At 36.8% G+C, this 18,935-nt stretch overlaps 1 protein-coding gene across 15 annotated transcripts in view; it reads left to right on the top strand.

Annotated features, from left to right (window-relative positions):
- Positions 1–18,935, top strand: part of MITF (melanocyte inducing transcription factor) — a 233,306-nt gene that overhangs the window by 153,444 nt on the left and 60,927 nt on the right. For 14 of the 15 annotated variants that reach the window (XM_063426785.1, XM_063426781.1, XM_063426775.1 and 11 more), the window contains one exon: positions 5,330–5,579. In XM_063426785.1, the coding sequence (XP_063282855.1) occupies positions 5,330–5,579 (250 nt within the window). The remainder of the gene's footprint in view (positions 1–5,329; positions 5,580–18,935) is intronic. The other variant, XM_063426784.1, reaches the window with a different exon arrangement.

The raw sequence follows: 18,935 nt of genomic DNA, 5'->3' as shown, positions 1-18,935 counted from the left end.
CCAACACATGACGTTCAAGAACAGACTTTTCACTTGCTATATCTTTTTACTCTGTTTTATAAATGGGGAGCTAGTGATAGGCTAAGACCTTCAGAGAAAATGAAGGGAAAGAGAGACCAAGTGCGTCTTCTAGAGTTTAAGGTTAAACTGTTCATTAACAGTTTTAACCCATTAAGGTAAGGTGCAGCCCAGAATCTTCTTGCACCATAACAACTTCTTTGTGATACAGTTTTTATGGTTCCTTTAAAAAGCACAGAAAACACAAATGTCATGGTTTTTAATACAGACTCTAAATCAAGCTGGAAGAGTTTTATAGGTATGTATATAGAATGCTGATATGCATTCACCATGTTTGGTAATTCCGTATAATCTTAATTGCAGAGGAATGACAGCATGTAATATCAATTCCGCAAGGGCTACCCAAACACCGATAACACTGATTTTTATTGTAACACTTATCATTTTAACATATAACTCTTAGATCTAAGACTGATTGCGCGTGATTAGTAGATTCCTTAAGTTGACTGATTAATGGCTTTTAACCAGTTTGATTAAAAGAACAAATTACATCCAAGATTAACTAGACACGCCAGGCAAAAAATGTCTTCCAGACTATATTTTGAATTGTTAAAATTGTATAGAAATATAATATATCATTGAATGCCTGGAGCTGTGTACCACCTTTTGTGAATGTACTGTGTGCAACAACAAAATAAGATCATTTAGTAGATATTCTAGTATGCTTCATGGGTCAAAGCAATTATTTAAATCCCTTGCCCAACAGAGGCTAGAAAGGACAGAAACACTCCTTAGACAAAATGTACATGTGATAAGCATCTGATATATGAATTTACTAGCTGCAAAATTGATTGCACAGATTCTTCATAATTTATAAATTCCTATGGTCACTTCTTGTGAGGTACCTGTGAATGAAGGGGTGGAGTGCTTAAAAGGACACTCCACTGCACAAATCATAATATAAAAACACTATTTAGTAGATATACCTCTAATGAAAACATGCAAACATACATGCATGTTTTAAAAACAGTTCAACTCAGCTTGCAAAAGCTGCAGATCTCTTGATGGTAGTCTCTGCAAGCTGTCCCCTTCTAACCCCGCCCAGACCTTCTGTGGCTGTCTAATCACAGACTCACCACTGCAGCTCAATGAGAAGTCTTTATAAGGCAGGTGCTCTGAGCATTTGCTGCCTCTTGAGTTTAACTCCACTGAGTTAACCAGACCAGGAAGTAACAGGACCTGTTGTCTGATTGACAGCCAGGTTGTAACAAGGTTCATTTATAAAAGTGCCAGTTTCTATTGGCATCTGTACTTTTTGTTTAATGAAGAGGACACCTTTTTCACAGATAAATAACTTCAACAGGCTAAAGTGCTTTAGGTTTGTGGAGTGTTTAACATAGAAACATAGAATGTGACGGCAGATAAGAACCATTCGGCCCATCTAGTCTGTCCAGTTTTCTAAATACTTTCATTAGTCCCTGGCCTTATCTTATAGTTAGGATAGCCTTATGCCTATCCAACGCATGCTTAAACTCCTTCACTGTGTTAACTTCTACCACTTCAATGGGAGGCTATTCCATGCATCCACTACCCTCTCAGTAAAGTAATACTTCCGGATATTATTTTTAAACCTTTGCCTCTCTAATTTAAGACCATGTCCTCTTGTTGTGGTGGTTTCTTTTATTTTAAATATAGTCTCCTCCTTTACTGTGTTGATTCCCTTTATGTTTTTAAATGTTTCTATCATATCCCCCCTGTCTTGTCTTTCCTCCAAGCTAAACATGTTAAGATCCTTTAACATTTCCTGGTAAGTTTTAACCTGCAATCCATGAACCAGTTTAGTAGCTCTTCTCTGCACTCTCTCTAAGGTATCAATATCCTTCTGGAGATACGGTCTCCAGTACTGCGTATAATACTCCAAGTGAGGTCTCACCAGTGTTCTGTACAATGGCATGAGCACTTCCCTCTTTCTACTTCTAATGCCTCTCCCTATACAACCAAGCATTCTGCTAGCATGTCCTGCTGCTCTATTACATTGTCTGCCTACCTTTAAGTCATCAGAAATAATCACCCCTAAATCCCTTTCCTCAGATGTTGAGGTTAGGACTCTATCAAATATGGGTATTTACATCCAAGATGCATTATCTTCCACTTATCCACATTAAATGTCAGTTGCCACAACTCTGACCATTTTTCTAGTTTACCTAAATCATTTGCCATTTGGCTTATCCCTCCTGGAACATCAACCATGTTACATATCTTAGTATCATCAGCAAAAAGACATACCTTACCATCAAGACCTTCTGTAATATCACAAATAAAAATACTAAAGAGAAATTTGGTCAGAAGTTTCAAAATAAACAATGTAAAAGTTGAGTTTTGTTTTCTTCTAAAAAAAACAGTATATTCAGATATATAATATATTTGTTGTGTAGGATAACGGCTACCACAAGGATATTTCCATTTTGGAATTAGATGATTGTCATCCTCTTTTGTATCGGCAACTAGTAAAGGTTGAAAGGGAAATGGACCTTATTGCACTGCAGAAGGCAGTGCTGCTATATAAAAATATATTAATGTCTGCATAATACTTTGGAGGATTTTTATCAAAGTGTCACTTTTACATCTTATTTTAGGTAATTATTTGAGAAATGTATTACACTGTCACCTTTTAGATAATTTTAGAACACTTTAATTCCATCATCATTTTGATCATATTTATTACACCAACCCTTTTCAGAACCCTTTGATAAATATGCCTCTATGTGCCTGTTCCAGTTAGTGGCGATCCAGTAAATTTGCACACAAAGCCAAATGTGGCGCCTCAGTGAGGGGTTAAATTATGAGCCTTCTTTTTATTCTTGAACCTCTATCTATCACCTTCAATGTTCTAGAATAATTTAATAGGGTCTCTTCCTTTTTTTGCCACTATGAAATATTTGTAGCATTTGATAAAAATAAATAAAAAAAATACATGAAATATTAAGAATAATTTGAGGAGTTGATACATTTCATAGTAATCATCCAGTACTTTATTCACACGTGATATTTAACCGATATAAAAAAAAATATTGTATGCTAAAATACACAAGCTCATCTTTACCATCTCATTAAAGTGATGGTTGCAAGAGAAACTAAAAATAAAACTAAAAAACAAGACGGTAATATTGGATAACTTTCTTTTGTTTGGCAGAATGACAAAATGATATATTAGAGGCTTGTCTGGTAGAAATAAAGGAAACCCATTTATTGTTATAACAAGCTACTTGAAGGAGACACATCTCTCTCCAGATTTTTAACAATATGTTTACTTATCCCTATATTTAACAAATATGTGTTTTGAGATCTGATAAAAAGAAGAAAAAAATAATAATGTAAAAATCCACCTCTGTTTGCTATGGGTCACCATCTTGGCTCTGTGTCAGTTATTATTATCAACTATTTTCTGCCTTTGAACATGGTATGTGGATGGGAAAAAAACTGGAAAACAAATGGAGGAAATATATTAAAGCTTTCTGTTCTAAAAAGTAGTAAAAAAAAATTATCAATGGAACGTGTCTCCTGGTTTTCATGGCGATTACGACATTTTTAGTACTTCAGGTTACTTTTTAGAACAACACTTTAATACATTTCCACCGGTGTCCCTGTTTGTCCGCCCCTAGTGCAGTTATGAGAGGATTCAACTTGTTATGTCTCTTTCTAAATCTTTAATATACATTTAAAGAAATCAAAACATCACATTAAAATGTGCAGAACAAGTTTCTAGATGATTTTCAGTGTTTTATTCAACTGTGTAACTTCTGGCAAAATGACAATTCCCATTTAAACAGGAAATCTGTTCATTTACAGTTTGACAAGTTGTTAAATTAAGTGACAGTAATGTATTGTATGCATAACCATACCTCTAGTGCTATCTGTTAGGGGTGCATTCACCTAGCGATTTGCACTGAATTGACAGCTAAATTGATTAAAAAAACAAACAAAAAACATTGGTCTAAGTCACCAAGTTAGCAAATATCTGGCCAGACAAAAAAAAAAAGAAAAAATCTGTTATATTTCCAACACAGTTATTTATACCTAAACTTTGCACCTGGGTTGTACAATTCACAAATATTTGCTCACTGCTGACTTAACCCCTTTGCAGTGGTGATGGTCAACTTTGGGATCTCCAGCTTATCCTAGTAATATATTTTGATACATATTAGCCTGCCAGTGTGCACAGGCTTTGAAAATCCCTGCTCTAGAATATATTCTTCATATCCACTTTAGGTTCTTAAATTTATGCTTAAAATATACATAGACAGGGGTAGTCACCAAAGTGAGAATGTGAAGTGTATCTCAAATTTAAGGTAGAAATAGCTGAACAGGAACAATTCTCTAAACATGCTATGCTCTCACTTAGGGAACTCTGGACATAAATTGAAATTCAATTTGAATTCTCACGTTAGTAAATAAGCCCTAGTGAGTCTACTTATCTCATATTTAAAGCAAATCTGTCAACTAAAAAAAAATGTACATAAATTAGCAGAACATAAAACACTATGCGTATTGTGTTAATATTTATTTAATGGCTCGACAGTTTTAAAGAGTTCTTCAAATAGCACACTTCCACTTATATTATCTGTCATTCGTGGTTAGAACTGATTTCCCAGCATGCACCATACTCCTGCTTGATTGACTGATGCTCCTTGCGTATCTTTTCACATCTTTATAACGTGTTTATGACTGTTGCAGCTGTGATCAGAATACGGGCAAAATTATGGCACACCTTGTGCACTACATTTGGCTGCAAAGCATTGTGGGAATAAGATACTTCAAGGGCCATAGTTTCACAGCTTAGGGCAGGGATAGGCAAGCTTTGGCTCTCCAGATGTTGTGGACTACATCACCCATAATGCTCTTACACCTATAATGCTGTCAAAGCATCATGGGAGGTGTAGTCCAAAACATCTGAAGTGCCGAAGGTTGCCTATGCCTGGCTTAGCGTTTCTGCCCTAACAAGCTTGGGTAACTCTTACTGCTTTAAATTCTTAAAACATGGCTGAGACCAGAAATGAAGAAAGCTACATTTACTCTGCATAGTGATTGTTTTTATGACATGTCAAGAATTTTGTAAGTTTTCTTTTTTTTTTTTTATGTACAATCTCGTTAACTCATCAAGTACCACAGAGGTAATCCCTTGCAAAATAAGGCATTAAGTTCTTCTCTGGTACACCAAGGATTAAAAACATCAGAGCACACTTTAAACATGCACTGTGCACACAGCTAATATTCTTGACTAATTAGGAGGTTCTCTTTTCCCTTCCCACAGCAGCTCAACAGAGCATCCAGGAGTGTCCAAGCCTCCGTTAAGCTCCTCCAATATGACATCACGGATTTTGCTACGGCAGCAGCTCATGCGTGAGCAGATGCAACAACAGGAGCGTCGGGAACAGCAACAGAAACAGCAAGCATCTCAGTTCATGCAACACAGAACTCCTGTCAACCATACACCAGCCATTAACGTCAGTGTCTCCAGCAGCCTGCCCGCTGCCTCACAGGTGCCAATGGAAGTTCTCAAGGTTGGTCACTTTTTACCCCTTCCCAAAATACTTTCCCCCAGATAGTGTTGCTGTTTTGTTCAGTGTTACTTAACCATTTGAGTGCCACAGGGACCAGCAACTGGCATTGACTGGGTTAAACATCACAATAAGCCAATGCTCCGTGGCATTAACATAATGTGATTTTTCATATTTTTGGGGCACCTACATGCGTCCCACATTGTCTAAATTGCCATTGCAGCTTTCTCTTTTACCCATATCTGAACTGTTTTAGTCATATGTTTCATGATCAAATGCCTGTCCTGAGCGTATTTTCAAAATAATGATTGCCGTCCATGTGGACTACAGAGCGTTGTGCTAATATTTGCTGTTGGGACCCAAATGTTTTTGGAGATTTAACCCACTGTCATAGACATCGTCTTTCAAAATATATTGTTTTCTTGTGGCTTTACATGGTCTGTTGTAATTCAAACATTCAAGAAAGTTTAGGTGTTGCATAGCTTAGAATTTGTAGGTTGAAAGACTGAATGGTAACGTGAGCTACAATTAGTTCGTAGAAAGAGTAGTGAATACCTGCAGTAGCTTTTCAGTTGCAGAGGTAAAAGCTAACAGTAAAGGAATGCAGCAATGTTTGGAATGTGCATTAGATTATCTTGAAGAACACATATATAAAATAATGAATGAACAATAATAACGATGACGTTGTAATAATTTGAAAGGCCAGACTGACTCGTCTTAGGTTTATCAGTGTGTCATTGTAATACCCATCACTATGATCTAAAAAAGGAGTCTTCTGGCGGCCTGAAAATCTTACCAAAGGGCAGCTATACTGGGTTTTTAAGCAACCCTATTGCTTTCTTGCCATTTACTTCCTCATTCCCTTAACTTGTTACCAGTGGATGTGATTATCCTTTTAAGTCTTTAATTCTGGCCATCAGCTCCAAATTCTCTCTGCTACTTTTTGTCTCAACTCCCCATTTGAACCTTTAGATTGTATGTTCACGGGCTATCTAGCAAAGTACTTTCTATAAAAGAGCTTCAGTGGCTAGATCACAGCTCACATGCAGAGCTCTCTTTATATTTTGTTTTGTTCTGTTTATATTGTACTGTCTTTTCCCCCGATTGCACAGCGCTGCGGAATATGTTGGCGCTTTATGAATGCCAATGATAATAATAAAAATTATCCGAAAGCACATTTAAAAGGTTTTACAAGTAAAAAAAGGTTTTACAAGTAAAATGGCTGTTGTCACATCTATCCAACTCAGCCTTGACGCATGCATTTTAAATGTGTACTTTAATGTACCGTGTAGCTTTGTTTTTTAGGCCCTTAGTCAAGCCTGTTTTTGTAGCTATCCCAATTGTCCGATTAGACATCAGGAGTTTAAAAGAAAATGAATGAGAAATGAATAAACTCACCTGTGCTACAAGGATATCCTGAACTTCTGGACCATGTGTGGGGTCTGTGGAATCTATTAAGTATTCTAATCTACCGGGCCAGTTTTGGGGAAGGTGGCTAGTTATTGACTTTCGCTTCATCCAGAAAACAATTCTTGTATTAGTCTACTAAACCACTGCTTCTGCCATCTGATCAAACGGCATTATATACCTGCCGCAGGGTTCAGAATAAAGTAGAGTGGCAGGGGTTAAAAGGACTAGTACTTAAACCAGATACAATTATTCTAGATGCTGTCAATCAAATGTTTACTGCGATTAGCACTTTAAAAGATTTGAAATCTATTTAAATGCTAAAATCATTTATATAAGTATAGTGTCTAAATTTATGGTTGTTAACTATCCCCCTTCCAAATTAACTGTATCAATATATTTTCCTGATAAGGACTGCTCAGGGTTTTGTTTATAAATGTAGGTCAATAATGTATCAACGTACGTTGTTATATTGATACATGCATTTAATTACTAAACTGGTATAGATTAAAGAAACAAAATTAAACATTTTGGCTAAAACTGAAGAAGAAGCAAAAAGAGTTGAAACGTATCCATTTTGTTTGTGAATTAATCCAGTGTCAATTTGTTTCTTTTGACATGCAGTGCTGCCTATTTTACTGAAGGTGATATTTAAAGAAACTTCCATTTTGTGTGTTTTGTAGTGTTGTAGCCTTTTCACCCCCTCCCCCAAATCATCATTGTAATCCTTTTTGCTCAGATGAATTCCTGCTCTTAGTAGCTTTGATTCCTTGTTAGACTAATAAAAGCAGGGGCTTGTTAGTATATGTGCACCAGGGGGACACAGAGCTTCCTAATTACTAGAAAATTCTCTGTGCTTAAGAATAGATTTAATTTCACACATTTAGGCTTAGTATGGATCATGTTAAACATCATAATACATCTTCAGTAAAAAAAAAAAAGGGCAACAAAATGCTTGCTGAGAAAATCAATGGGACAATATTTGTGTAATTTTACGTAGCTTAAATGAGGACTTTATAAACAAAAATGTTACTTTATTTTCCCACAATATAAATATATATCCAATTTCTATTAACATATATATATATATGTATTTGATTCAGAATGATACAGTATGATTTTTAGACTGATTTTTGCAAATGACAGTCTGAAACTGGTATTGATGATGGTTGTCCAGCCGGTTTTAGATAAACACATATATGTATATATGTATGTGTCCAAAAACAGTTGGACAAGGTTGGACAACCATCATCAATACCATTTTCAGACTGTCATTTGCAAAAATCTGTTTAAAAATCATATATATAATACAATACATAAACACACACACACATACACACACACACACACACACACATATATATATATATAGCCTAAAAAGAACATCCCACTAAAATAAAAATATTTCTTTTATCACAGTCTAGTAGATATACCCCAATGAAAACATACAGATTTAATCAAGTTATTTTGCCTGAGGCCTTGTCAAGCCATTCCCTTCTTCCATTAGCACAGTTTTTCTGTGACTGTGTAATCACAGACTTCCCAATGCAGCTCAACGAGAAGTCTTTGCAAGACAGGTGCTCTGAGCAATTGCTGCCTCTTGAGTTTAGCTTCACTGAGCTAACCAAACCAGGATATGACAGGACCGGCTGTTGATTAAAAGCCAGGTGGTGAACCAAGGCTAATTTATAAAAGTGTCGATTTCTATTGAAGTCTCTTCAGATATAACGTATTTCAGAAAGCTGAAGTGCGTCAGGGGTCCGGTGTGTCCCTTCAAAGGGACAATATAAACTAACTAGTGAATGGTAGAGGGGAGGGCTAGCCAGTTCTGCTTTAAAATAATGGTAGGTCGACTAGATTGTTTTGTCTCTGTTTAATGGAATATTATTTTTTCATGAATGACATATTATATATGTACTGGGTCCTTTTCTTTTAGGATGGTTTTCGAGCATTATGCAAATTGTATCTAGAGGTTCTTGCTGATTTACCTTGATCTACAGGTTATTTGTTTTATTGATTAAAGGGACACTATAGACACTTTAACTGCTTAATTTCATTGTTGTTGGTTTAGTTCCTGGAGTCCCCCTGGTTCCGTTTTAATGTTCTAATGCTAAATGAAAGTTCCAAGCATGAGGAAGCATTATTTTGAGCAGTTGTGATTGGCTGAGCCTGTCAGCTGACCACTTAAAGCCTAATATAGCTACCATTTCTGATATGAATTCATATGGCTATAAGGAAGTAAGTCATCTCAGACTTCCAGTGGGAGCTGGGCTGTGGTGGTCATGGACTCATTTATTCTTAAGCTGCTCAAATATGGTTTAACATTGAATGGAGGGACAGTTCCTGGGATCTTTAGGCACTATAACAAAGTGAATGGGATTAAATTGTTATAATACCTACAGTGTCCCTTTAAGCTTATCACACAGACACATCTGCATGCATGTACAGATTTAGAAAATATGATTGGCTGAGGGTTCTCAGCCAATTACTAACTTTAGAAAATATCACTGACAATGGTTTTGCTGCAAGTAATAGACTTTCTTTTCTTTTTTATGCACCATTCCTGTAATATGCTAACTTTTGAGTGTTAAGCTAACTTTAGGATAATTTTCATTCAAATGAAAGATGTTAACGTGCTGTCATGTGTTTTGTGAACTTAAGTGCTTATTCATTAATGCAATTTTTTTCCAAATGGTCTCTCCAATAAAGAAGTTAAAGGATCACTATAGTGTCAGGAAAACAAACTCATTTTCCTGACACTATATAACCCTTAAGTCCCTCTCACCCTCAGGGCCCCCTCCCTTGGCACTTAAAACACCTTCAGTTACTTACTTTAATCCAGCGCTGGGCTCCCTTGGCACTGGTGACCTCTCTTCCCACTGCGAAGTCGGCTCCTGAGTGGAGCAGAATGCGCATGTGCGTCAAGAGCCGAGCGCGCATTCAAACAGTCCATAGGAAAGCATTTCTCGATGCTTTTCTATAAATGTTCTGCACGCTGAATGTGATTTTCGCATCCAGTGTTGCAGAAGCGCCTCTAGCAGCTGTCAGGAAGACAGCCACTAGAGGCTGGATAAACCCTGCAATTCTCTGAAACTGCTATGTTTACATCTGAAGGGTTAAAACCTGGGGGACCTGGCACCCAGACCACTTAATTGAGCTGGGTGTCTATAGTGTCCCTTTAATGGAGAGGGACATGTGACAATTTTAATTTTTTTACACGGAGCATCTTTTAGCAACATAACACTCGATTCTATAATATTTTTGCTATTTCAGTGTCTGCCAAGCAGCTAATACTATGAATTACACATTCAGATAATGTGAGGCAGTTGGGAATTATTTTTCATATAGCATATTTGTCTGTCATTGAAACAACAAGGCAAGGTGTTGTTTTCATGTGTAAATGTTAATTTGAGAAAGTTGTGTTTTTTTTTCTTTTTAATTTATTGTTTTAATTTTCTTAATTTGATGTTTGCTTTACAGATCACTGAAAGTAACATATGACAAGCCTGTGCCTGTCCTTAATATGCACTATAATGCTTCCTTACCACGCTCTGTGAAATTCATTCTTGATGTCTCCCTTGGCACTTGTTTTCTGGACCAATTACTAAGCCTTTCTTTTCCTATTCTCTCTTTAGGCACTATAACAGAGGTGCCCAAAAGGTAGATCCCCAGATTTTTTTAAAACTACAGCTTCCATGATGCTTTGTCATTCTAAAGGCATGCAGAGCATCATGGGAGTTGTAGTTCCAATTGACTTCTAAATTTGAGAGATATAGGTCTCTGATCTCCACCCTTGTGCTCCAGAGAGTGGCATGTTCTTTAAGAGATCATCTGAGTAGAGTGTTTTTTTTTTTGGTCAGTGTTACAAAAACTATTGTGAGGTTATTCGATGATTTGCAAAAAAAACTCTTAATTCCTTGTAAAAGCTGGTCTAGCTTTTGACCCAAGCAGGCCTCTCTGTATCATTAAAGCATTAACATCTCTTAGGCTTGTGATGGGACCTATGGAACCTATGGAACCAAGGACTAAGGTCTATATTTACCAAGGTCACATTGGGTTGATCCTTGACTAAAGTGTTAAATGTATAAAGAGTAAACCTGGAGCAGCTAGCAGCTGTGAATCGGAGTTACATTTATTATGCATAATGCCTGCCACAAAAAGAAACGTTTAACTCGTCTATTGCCTTTAAAAAATTGAAAGTCCCATAGACTTTAAAAAACAAAAAACAAAAAAAACATTACTTAGTTAAAGATTTTTACTTGGATACATTTTGTGCTTTGTATTTCATAGGTAACTTTTTTTATTTAATTTTTTTTATACATACACATTTGTGTTCTTTGATTTATGGTGCTTTCATCCTGTACACCTCTAAATTTTCCACTCTCATAAATCAGTGCTACTTTGTAAAGAATTCTCATCAGGTTGGTCTTCGTTGGTGCAAAACACAAAATGTTCTTTAAACAGGTGCACAAAATTCAGCCCCGCGAAGCAGCCAAACATTTCTGAACATCCACATAGCATGGCTTTTGCGAGGGCTAGGATATACTTAAATAGATATTTCCTTTTAAAGATTAATTATACTCTCAAAATAAATGTGTCCATATTTTACTTTATATATGATGTAGTGCATAGCTAGCTGCACAGATGTATGATGTAGGACCCTATTTAGCAGATTGCAAGCTCTTTAGACAAGACTAAACAGTCTAAAGAGATAGAAATCATGGTTTAGTTACTAAAATTGCAAAGGATTTAGTGGTTGTGATGGTTGAAGTACCCTGGCACTGTTCCCTGGTATTGGGAAAACCGTTTTACAATGGTGTGCCCTCTTACCTGGTCCTTCTCGGAGCTCGGTCCCCTCTGTTGGCAGGTATCCAATATCCTGTGTGTGCAGAGCTGCAGAAGCCAATGCCTATCTTGCCACTCTTTCATTGGCCAAGAGAATCAGGTGATCACTCTCAGCCAATGAGTGTCTGTGTGTAGAAATACACACTGTATAAACATTAGCCAGCCTGGAACTCTTGTTCTGGGCTGGCTAATGATGATGGCTGGCTAATTGTGTTTACATATTTTTCAATACATTTTCTATATGTTGGATTAGAAATCTCTGTGATCATTCAGTGTAGTGAATAGAAAGTCAGGGCTAAGTTTGAAAATGGACACCCTTAGCATGGATTGAGACATGCTACAGAATATATGTCCAGAATAATTTTTATGTTACAGATAAGCCTATCAGAAGGCATAGGAATGGGAGGTAAAGTTCAGAAAGTCAGATCCTTTATCTCTTTAATGCAGGCAGCCATATTAAAGCTCAAATGCCTGCACAAAGAGGAACAGAAAGTGTGCATAGTATAAAGTGTGAATTTGCATGCTAAGGAAATACAATTGTGTTTTCACAAACTTGGTCAAATAGGAGATTTAAAAGTCATCAGCTATGCCATGGTTCTCTAATGCCAACCAAGATTATTTAACAGGGCCTAGATTAAGTTAGTCTTTGGTCATTACATGTCTAATATCTTGGGTTGAGACCATGATGGATAACCTTGGCTATGTAGGTGTTTGTGAACATTTTTATCTATAATCCGACAGATGTTACATTATGATATTCATGTTTTCTGATACAGAGCCATTGTCCAGTGGGTTTTAAAATAACTATTTTGTGAAGAGCCTAGTCCGTACTCTGCCTCTTGACTGTTCTTTTGCCTCTGGCTCTTTTTTGTGTTTTTAGTTTTATTAGATACAGCGGCTCAGTCTTTCTCAAGGGTTCGCCTTTGAGAATATATGACTCAGTAATATTGTATCTCTCGGGGCATGTTCTTTTGGAAAGAAAATCACTAAAGTGAGAATTAAAATGGAGATCAAAGGGAATTTCAAATTTAAGACCAGAGTAGCCAAACTGAAAGTTCAGCTAACTTTTTCCATTTCGGCTATATCGACCTGCAATTTTAAATTCATTTTGTATTATCACGTTAGTGAATTAACATGTCAGGAAGATATTCCCTCATTGCGTATCTTTTTGGAAAGAAGTGGTTCACTAAGCTCGTATTGTATATATTTTCATGATTACCTATTCAATCCTCCCTAGTTTGCATTTCGGATTCCAAACCGTTTTAAGAAACAATGACAAGGGTACACCAAGCACATGAACAGTGCATGGTTCTTGAGAAGGTTATGATGTAAGGAAGTTCTCTGTCCATATCCAAACATATTGTTACATATTGCTACAACTATAAGTCCACCCCTTACTCAAATCTATCACAATATTTGCATTTCCTGTCTATTAGCTATTCAAATACTTGTTTGCATATTCCTCCTGGACACATGTACTACAAATCCCAACTCCCACGTGCAGAGCCCGTTCTATTATATGTTCAGGTGCTCCTATATAATTGTGCAGCAGTTTCATTCACAGACCTGCTAAATTGCAGAGAACTATGAATGTAAACATACAAATGGGCTTGTTTGGCCAGTGTCTCTGACAGGATGACTGCGAGACATTGCTCCAAAATCAGGACTTTCCCACCAGATCGAGGACATTTAGGAGGTCTAAAAATGCAAGCTATGTGCATATGTCTTATTAAAACATTTTAGAGGCTACTGAAAAAAAAGTCTAAAATAATTTAAAAACAATATGAAGACAATTTTAAAAGTATCCTTTTTAACTTTGACAAAATTAAATAAAAACAAATATGTTTAAAAAAAACAACTATCCTTTTTAAAATTAGATCTTGGTGTGCTGGTGGAGCAAAAAATATATTTAAAATGAAAAGTATTAAAAAATCCTTTGGCCTATTTTTTTTTTTTTTTTTATGCAGATAGATAAAACCAGAATTAGTGTAGCATTTACTGTAACCATCAAAAAGCACACTGAAATTTGTTTCCTAATGTGTATGAACTGTTCTTGAGCGTAGCCGTCTAGAAGAGTTACTACTCATATATACTGAGGGCTGCTGCACGGGGCTTCCGTTCTAGTGAATGGAATCCATTGCATCATAGCTGCTGGTATGCTGTCTTCCCATTTGCTCCAAAATATATACTGCGCTTATAAGTGTTTAAGATGGATCTCCCATTAGTTTGAATAAGGGATAATAAACATCTATGATTTCCTGCTTGCTGCTGAAATTCATTAGGAGCTCAGTATATTTTTATTCGTATATGTATACTTATTTGTACTTCATTACCTAGATATTGTATTTAAAATAAATAGGTGTTAAATCCACATCTAAGTGGCACAGTGGTGCTTATTGTTAGCTTACCAGAAGACGAATCCCCAGACTCCCCCATAATGCATAATACATAGTCTGCAAGGATCTGGAATGTTACTGAATTCTTTTTCCCAGTTGTGTAACACTACTTTTTTTTTAAAATTTCTTAACAGCCAAAGACTTAGTTGTGAGTAAATTAAAAGTGACAACTCAGAGACATTCCTGCCATTCAAAAGAGGCTTATGGAATTTCTTACTGGCCAAGCTAAAAATATGCAGCATTTTACCCAGCACTGCATGGCAATTTCAACCTGCCCGGCTGCGACAAGATTAAGATTTTTTTTTTCCCGAGGCACTACTGGGTGCCAGGCTGGGCTCCAAAACCTTAGAAGTAAAAATACTTACCTTAAAGATCATGTCTAAAATTTGATTGGTGCGTCAATTACCCGAGAGAACTTTAACCTTTTGAGAAGTAAGCAGACAAATTTGGGGCTCAGGAAAAAAAAAACTCACAGAGATTTACCACACACCGCTAAGTAATTCATCTTGGAATGCTGATAATTAGCCTTGCTCTTTTACTTTTTTTTTTCCATGGCTTATTTCTTAAAACTGGATGATCTAAAATAATGCTTTCTGGTTCATTATCAACAAGTTTGTAGACTACAATTTGGCTCTTAAACAAAACCGTTATTGTGCACAGATTGTGAAACGAGCTGGTATTTAACGTCTTGCATCTAAGTAAAAACATTAGGTCGTAATGGTGCATTAAAGGGTCATTCCCGGCAGTTGCCCCCCCTTTCACTTCCTTTTTAATGTACGGTACAGATCACATGCTAAAAAAACAATATGAAGTTCCAAAAAGTTAAATATATATAAGATACCTATGGATTTCTCAATATTTCAGACTTTCTCATAGTTACAGCAACTAAGAAGTGAATGAAATAATTCTGATGTTCTGTACACCACCATTAAAATGAATGAGAGAAACTAGCCCATTCATACACGTCATTTCACAAACAAGTTTGTTCGTTTTTATTCCTTCTATGAATCCATTAAAAGCATTTGTACATGAATGATACATCCTAATATACAACAATGGAACACATATTGCCCCGTTTCCAGTGAGCGGTTCAGTTCGGGTCGGTATGGTCTTGTACACTATTTTGAGTGTTTCCATGAGGAAAGTGGCCCATACAACCGAACCAAACCGCACCATTCCTGGGTCCCCTTCAGATGTAGATCCATAGGAAATAGTGCGTTACGGTTAGGGCGGAGCTACTGGCGTCACACTATATAAACCATTGATTGGCGAACAGGAAAATGTCAATGCTCACGACAAATGACACGTTAGGCATTTGGTTCAAACCCTGCATGCTCCCTGGTGGTCCGACTTGCAGTGGAAATGCTCACCCGAATAGGCTGGACCATTCTAACCCTTCTGAACCGTACCGACCCGAACCATAGCGCTCAGTGGAAACAAGACAATATTGCCACCCACATTACATCCTAATGTATATCAAGGCAAAGCTCCCATAAATGTTCAATACAGCTTCAAATATGTCCATATATTTGATTATACGTTTATATGACTGTCTCTATAGTTATTCATGAAATACAAGTTTTATATTATTTAGGTCCAAACGTGTTCTCATAATCTCAGTGAGAATATATTCATTATATCAAATTATTTCGCAATTTACCATAAATGCAAAAGGCAAAGTCAGCATCCGGTAGATATACATCTTATCTATACCTTGTGCTGGCAAAATCTCAGGCAAATATATAGTAATATTTCTGAGAAGATTGAATATACCGGTACCTTCTCCTGAGTGGTGGCCAGCAGTTAATGTAAGGGGACGCTTCAAAAACATGTGCATTGCATGTCGTCATAGACGTCTTTTGGTTTTGTAGTTTTTCATTATTGACGTACTTCACATCAGAAGTTATCAATAGGTGAAATTAAAATTAAATTAATTGTATTTCTACACAAGCAATAAATGTTTCTAATAACAAAATGCAAAGATAAAAATGACCAACACAAGCACATGGGACTAATGTTTATTTGGATCGTCCTTTTGTTGTCAGAGTATTAAACCTCAAGTTTTAGTGCACTGGTTCTCGTGCCAATTCACTCTTCAGGTGACAAAAGATCAGAGGTTCCATCCCCATTTTGCATGTTGAAAGTACTTATTTGCATCACTTTCTCTGGTAGTTTATTGTGGTCTCTGTTATGTTTCTTATAAAATAAGTATTTTAAACCTTTGTCCAATAGAATATATTTGAGCGACCCTCTATTGCTTTCTTTACTTTGCTAACCATATGTTTGCATAGAAAGACCAAAAGCATGGCCAGGTCTCTACTCCAGATGGCAAAAAATATATAATTTCTCTGTTCCATTGTTTGGCTCATTCTTGCAGTGACTGAAGTTACCATTCATACACAGTGTCCATAGTTTTGTTTAGCCCCAAGAGTATAGGGACTAGAGTCATTGGTGCCACATTTTTCCTACCACACCACTTTATCTCTTGGGGTGCATTACACACCCTATGAATGTTGAATCCGTTAGTATTGTCTCTGCTTTGGCTAATAGACAGATGAGGATCTTTTGAGCAATCAGCTGATGCTCTCTGTCATTTAGGTAATGGAAATTCTGCTGGTGAAATATTTACTCTTTGGAGTATGTGGTGGAGGCAGGGAGCAGCACTTGGGATACCCCAGTAAGAAGTCAATACATACTAAAACATGTTTGACTCCTTACAATGGGGGAGGGGTGGCATCATGGCACATGACAGTTCATGTACATCTCTCTTCTTCTGCATCACATATGTTCTGAGACTTATCAGTGGAATTTTGAGGAGATGACTTATATACTAATGACTCTTCCTTGTTGTATGTGCAATTAAGTATATTTTGGTATCATTATATCATGCTATTCATGCTGTTCTCTGGTTTGTTTGTTTATTTGTTTGTTTTTTTGGGCTCACAGCCCTTCTTGTTGTAAAATATTACAAAATATGTATGGCTACTCTTCCACTCAGGGCCGGATTAACACAGGGGCTGATGGAGCTGCAGGCCCATTGTTAAATAAATAAATAATAATTATATATATTTATTTTATAATTCTCTTCACATGCTCTTGCTTAAGTATGGAAACTTAAGAGAAATGTAGGGGAACAAAACCTGTGTGGACTGGATGATAATGAAATTAGTTAAGGTAAAGCTGACTTTGCGTACTATGCAAATGCTCCTGCTGCGTCAGTCTCTCAAACATGTTACCTTTTTGTACACTCACTTCATACACCTTTCCTCTGTCCCAGACTGTATAACAGGAGCTTCTGCCTGCTAGTAAGGCAGTAAGTAGAGGAGTGGGCAAGTGAGTGCTAGGGGACTGTCCTGTCATTAGACGCAGTTATGCCAAGCTCAGGGTGCTGTCTGCATGGTATGCCCTTTGTTGGACAGCATGCATGCTTGTCAGTTAGCCTGTCATGCATTTACACCAGGCTAATCTTCTTCAGCCCCCTTTTTGGGCTTGTTCGACCCTTTTGGCAGTTCTGGTTATGTGATTCGCATCAGTGGCCCACCCTTTTACCCCGCCCACCAACATTCTGCTTCACCGGACCTCCTGTTAGGGGTTATGAATTTACTTGAAAGATGAAAGCATAGTGCATATGTTTTCTTATAGCTATATCCTTTGAGTTTCCCTCCAGCACCACCTCCACCAGATACATGATGCTTGGGAGATATAACAGTTTTAGTGTTTTCTGTCTATAATAATGTAATATTCTGTAATTAGGCCCATCATAATTGTCAGCACCAGGCCCAATGGGCTCTTAATCTGGCTCTGCGTCCACTTGTCAACAGTTTGCACGTGAATAACTTATGTACAGTCTTAAATAAATATTATTAAAAAAGACTTGGATCCACAAACCATGTGGATAGCAAGGTCAATTCTGCATAGATTGAAGTTTAGTCTCTCCATTGTTCTAATAAAATAGGCAGACACTGTATAGATTGGACAGTATTCTCACTCAAGGATTGATTGCGTCAGTCTACTCAAACATGACCACCACAATGTATTCTAATATATTTGCTTGCCAACTTCCCAGAGGAGCTGTTTGTGGCACTTATCACTAGCTAGTGCATGGCCTGTAAGAGATATAAAAAATTGGCTTGGGTCAAAAGACCATATTTCAAAGATTAGTAACAGGAAGCCAAATATTTACCAGAATAATTAGTGTACAAAATTTTAAATCATCTTCACATAATCATATTTCTTAGACACTATGTTGTATAAACAACTGTGAAATGCTGATTTTCTTATTTCTTATTTAAATGCTGTGCTCGGAATTCAGCCAATATCTGGCTTGGAATGTTATGCGGAGCGAAATCACATTATCTCTCTCTCTGACAATTTTGTCATGTTTCATTTTTGTAACTAAAAACATGTTTTCACTACCAAAATGAACCTCACTTTAAATAATATATAAAGTTAATTTAAATTTCTCTTCAAATTAGAGTTATCCCATAAAGAGAGAATTCAAAGGCTGATGGAGTCTGTAGCTGATCCAGTTTCTCTCCCCCAATACTCTGTGCCTTTTCCTTCCCTTCCATGCCTAGTTCTCTAGTAAGCTGGGATGAAATTACCTGTACACCAGCGATGCAGCCAAAGTACCGGTCTGCACTGACCTTGTTAGACATTCCAATTGGATATGCATAAATTAGGATGGCACTTGCCAAAATTTCCATCCATA

Source organism: Pelobates fuscus, chromosome 7, assembly GCF_036172605.1.
Source record: "Pelobates fuscus isolate aPelFus1 chromosome 7, aPelFus1.pri, whole genome shotgun sequence".
NCBI classification, from domain to species: Eukaryota; Metazoa; Chordata; class Amphibia; order Anura; family Pelobatidae; genus Pelobates; species Pelobates fuscus.
This window is presented reverse-complemented; position numbering and strand designations above follow the sequence as displayed.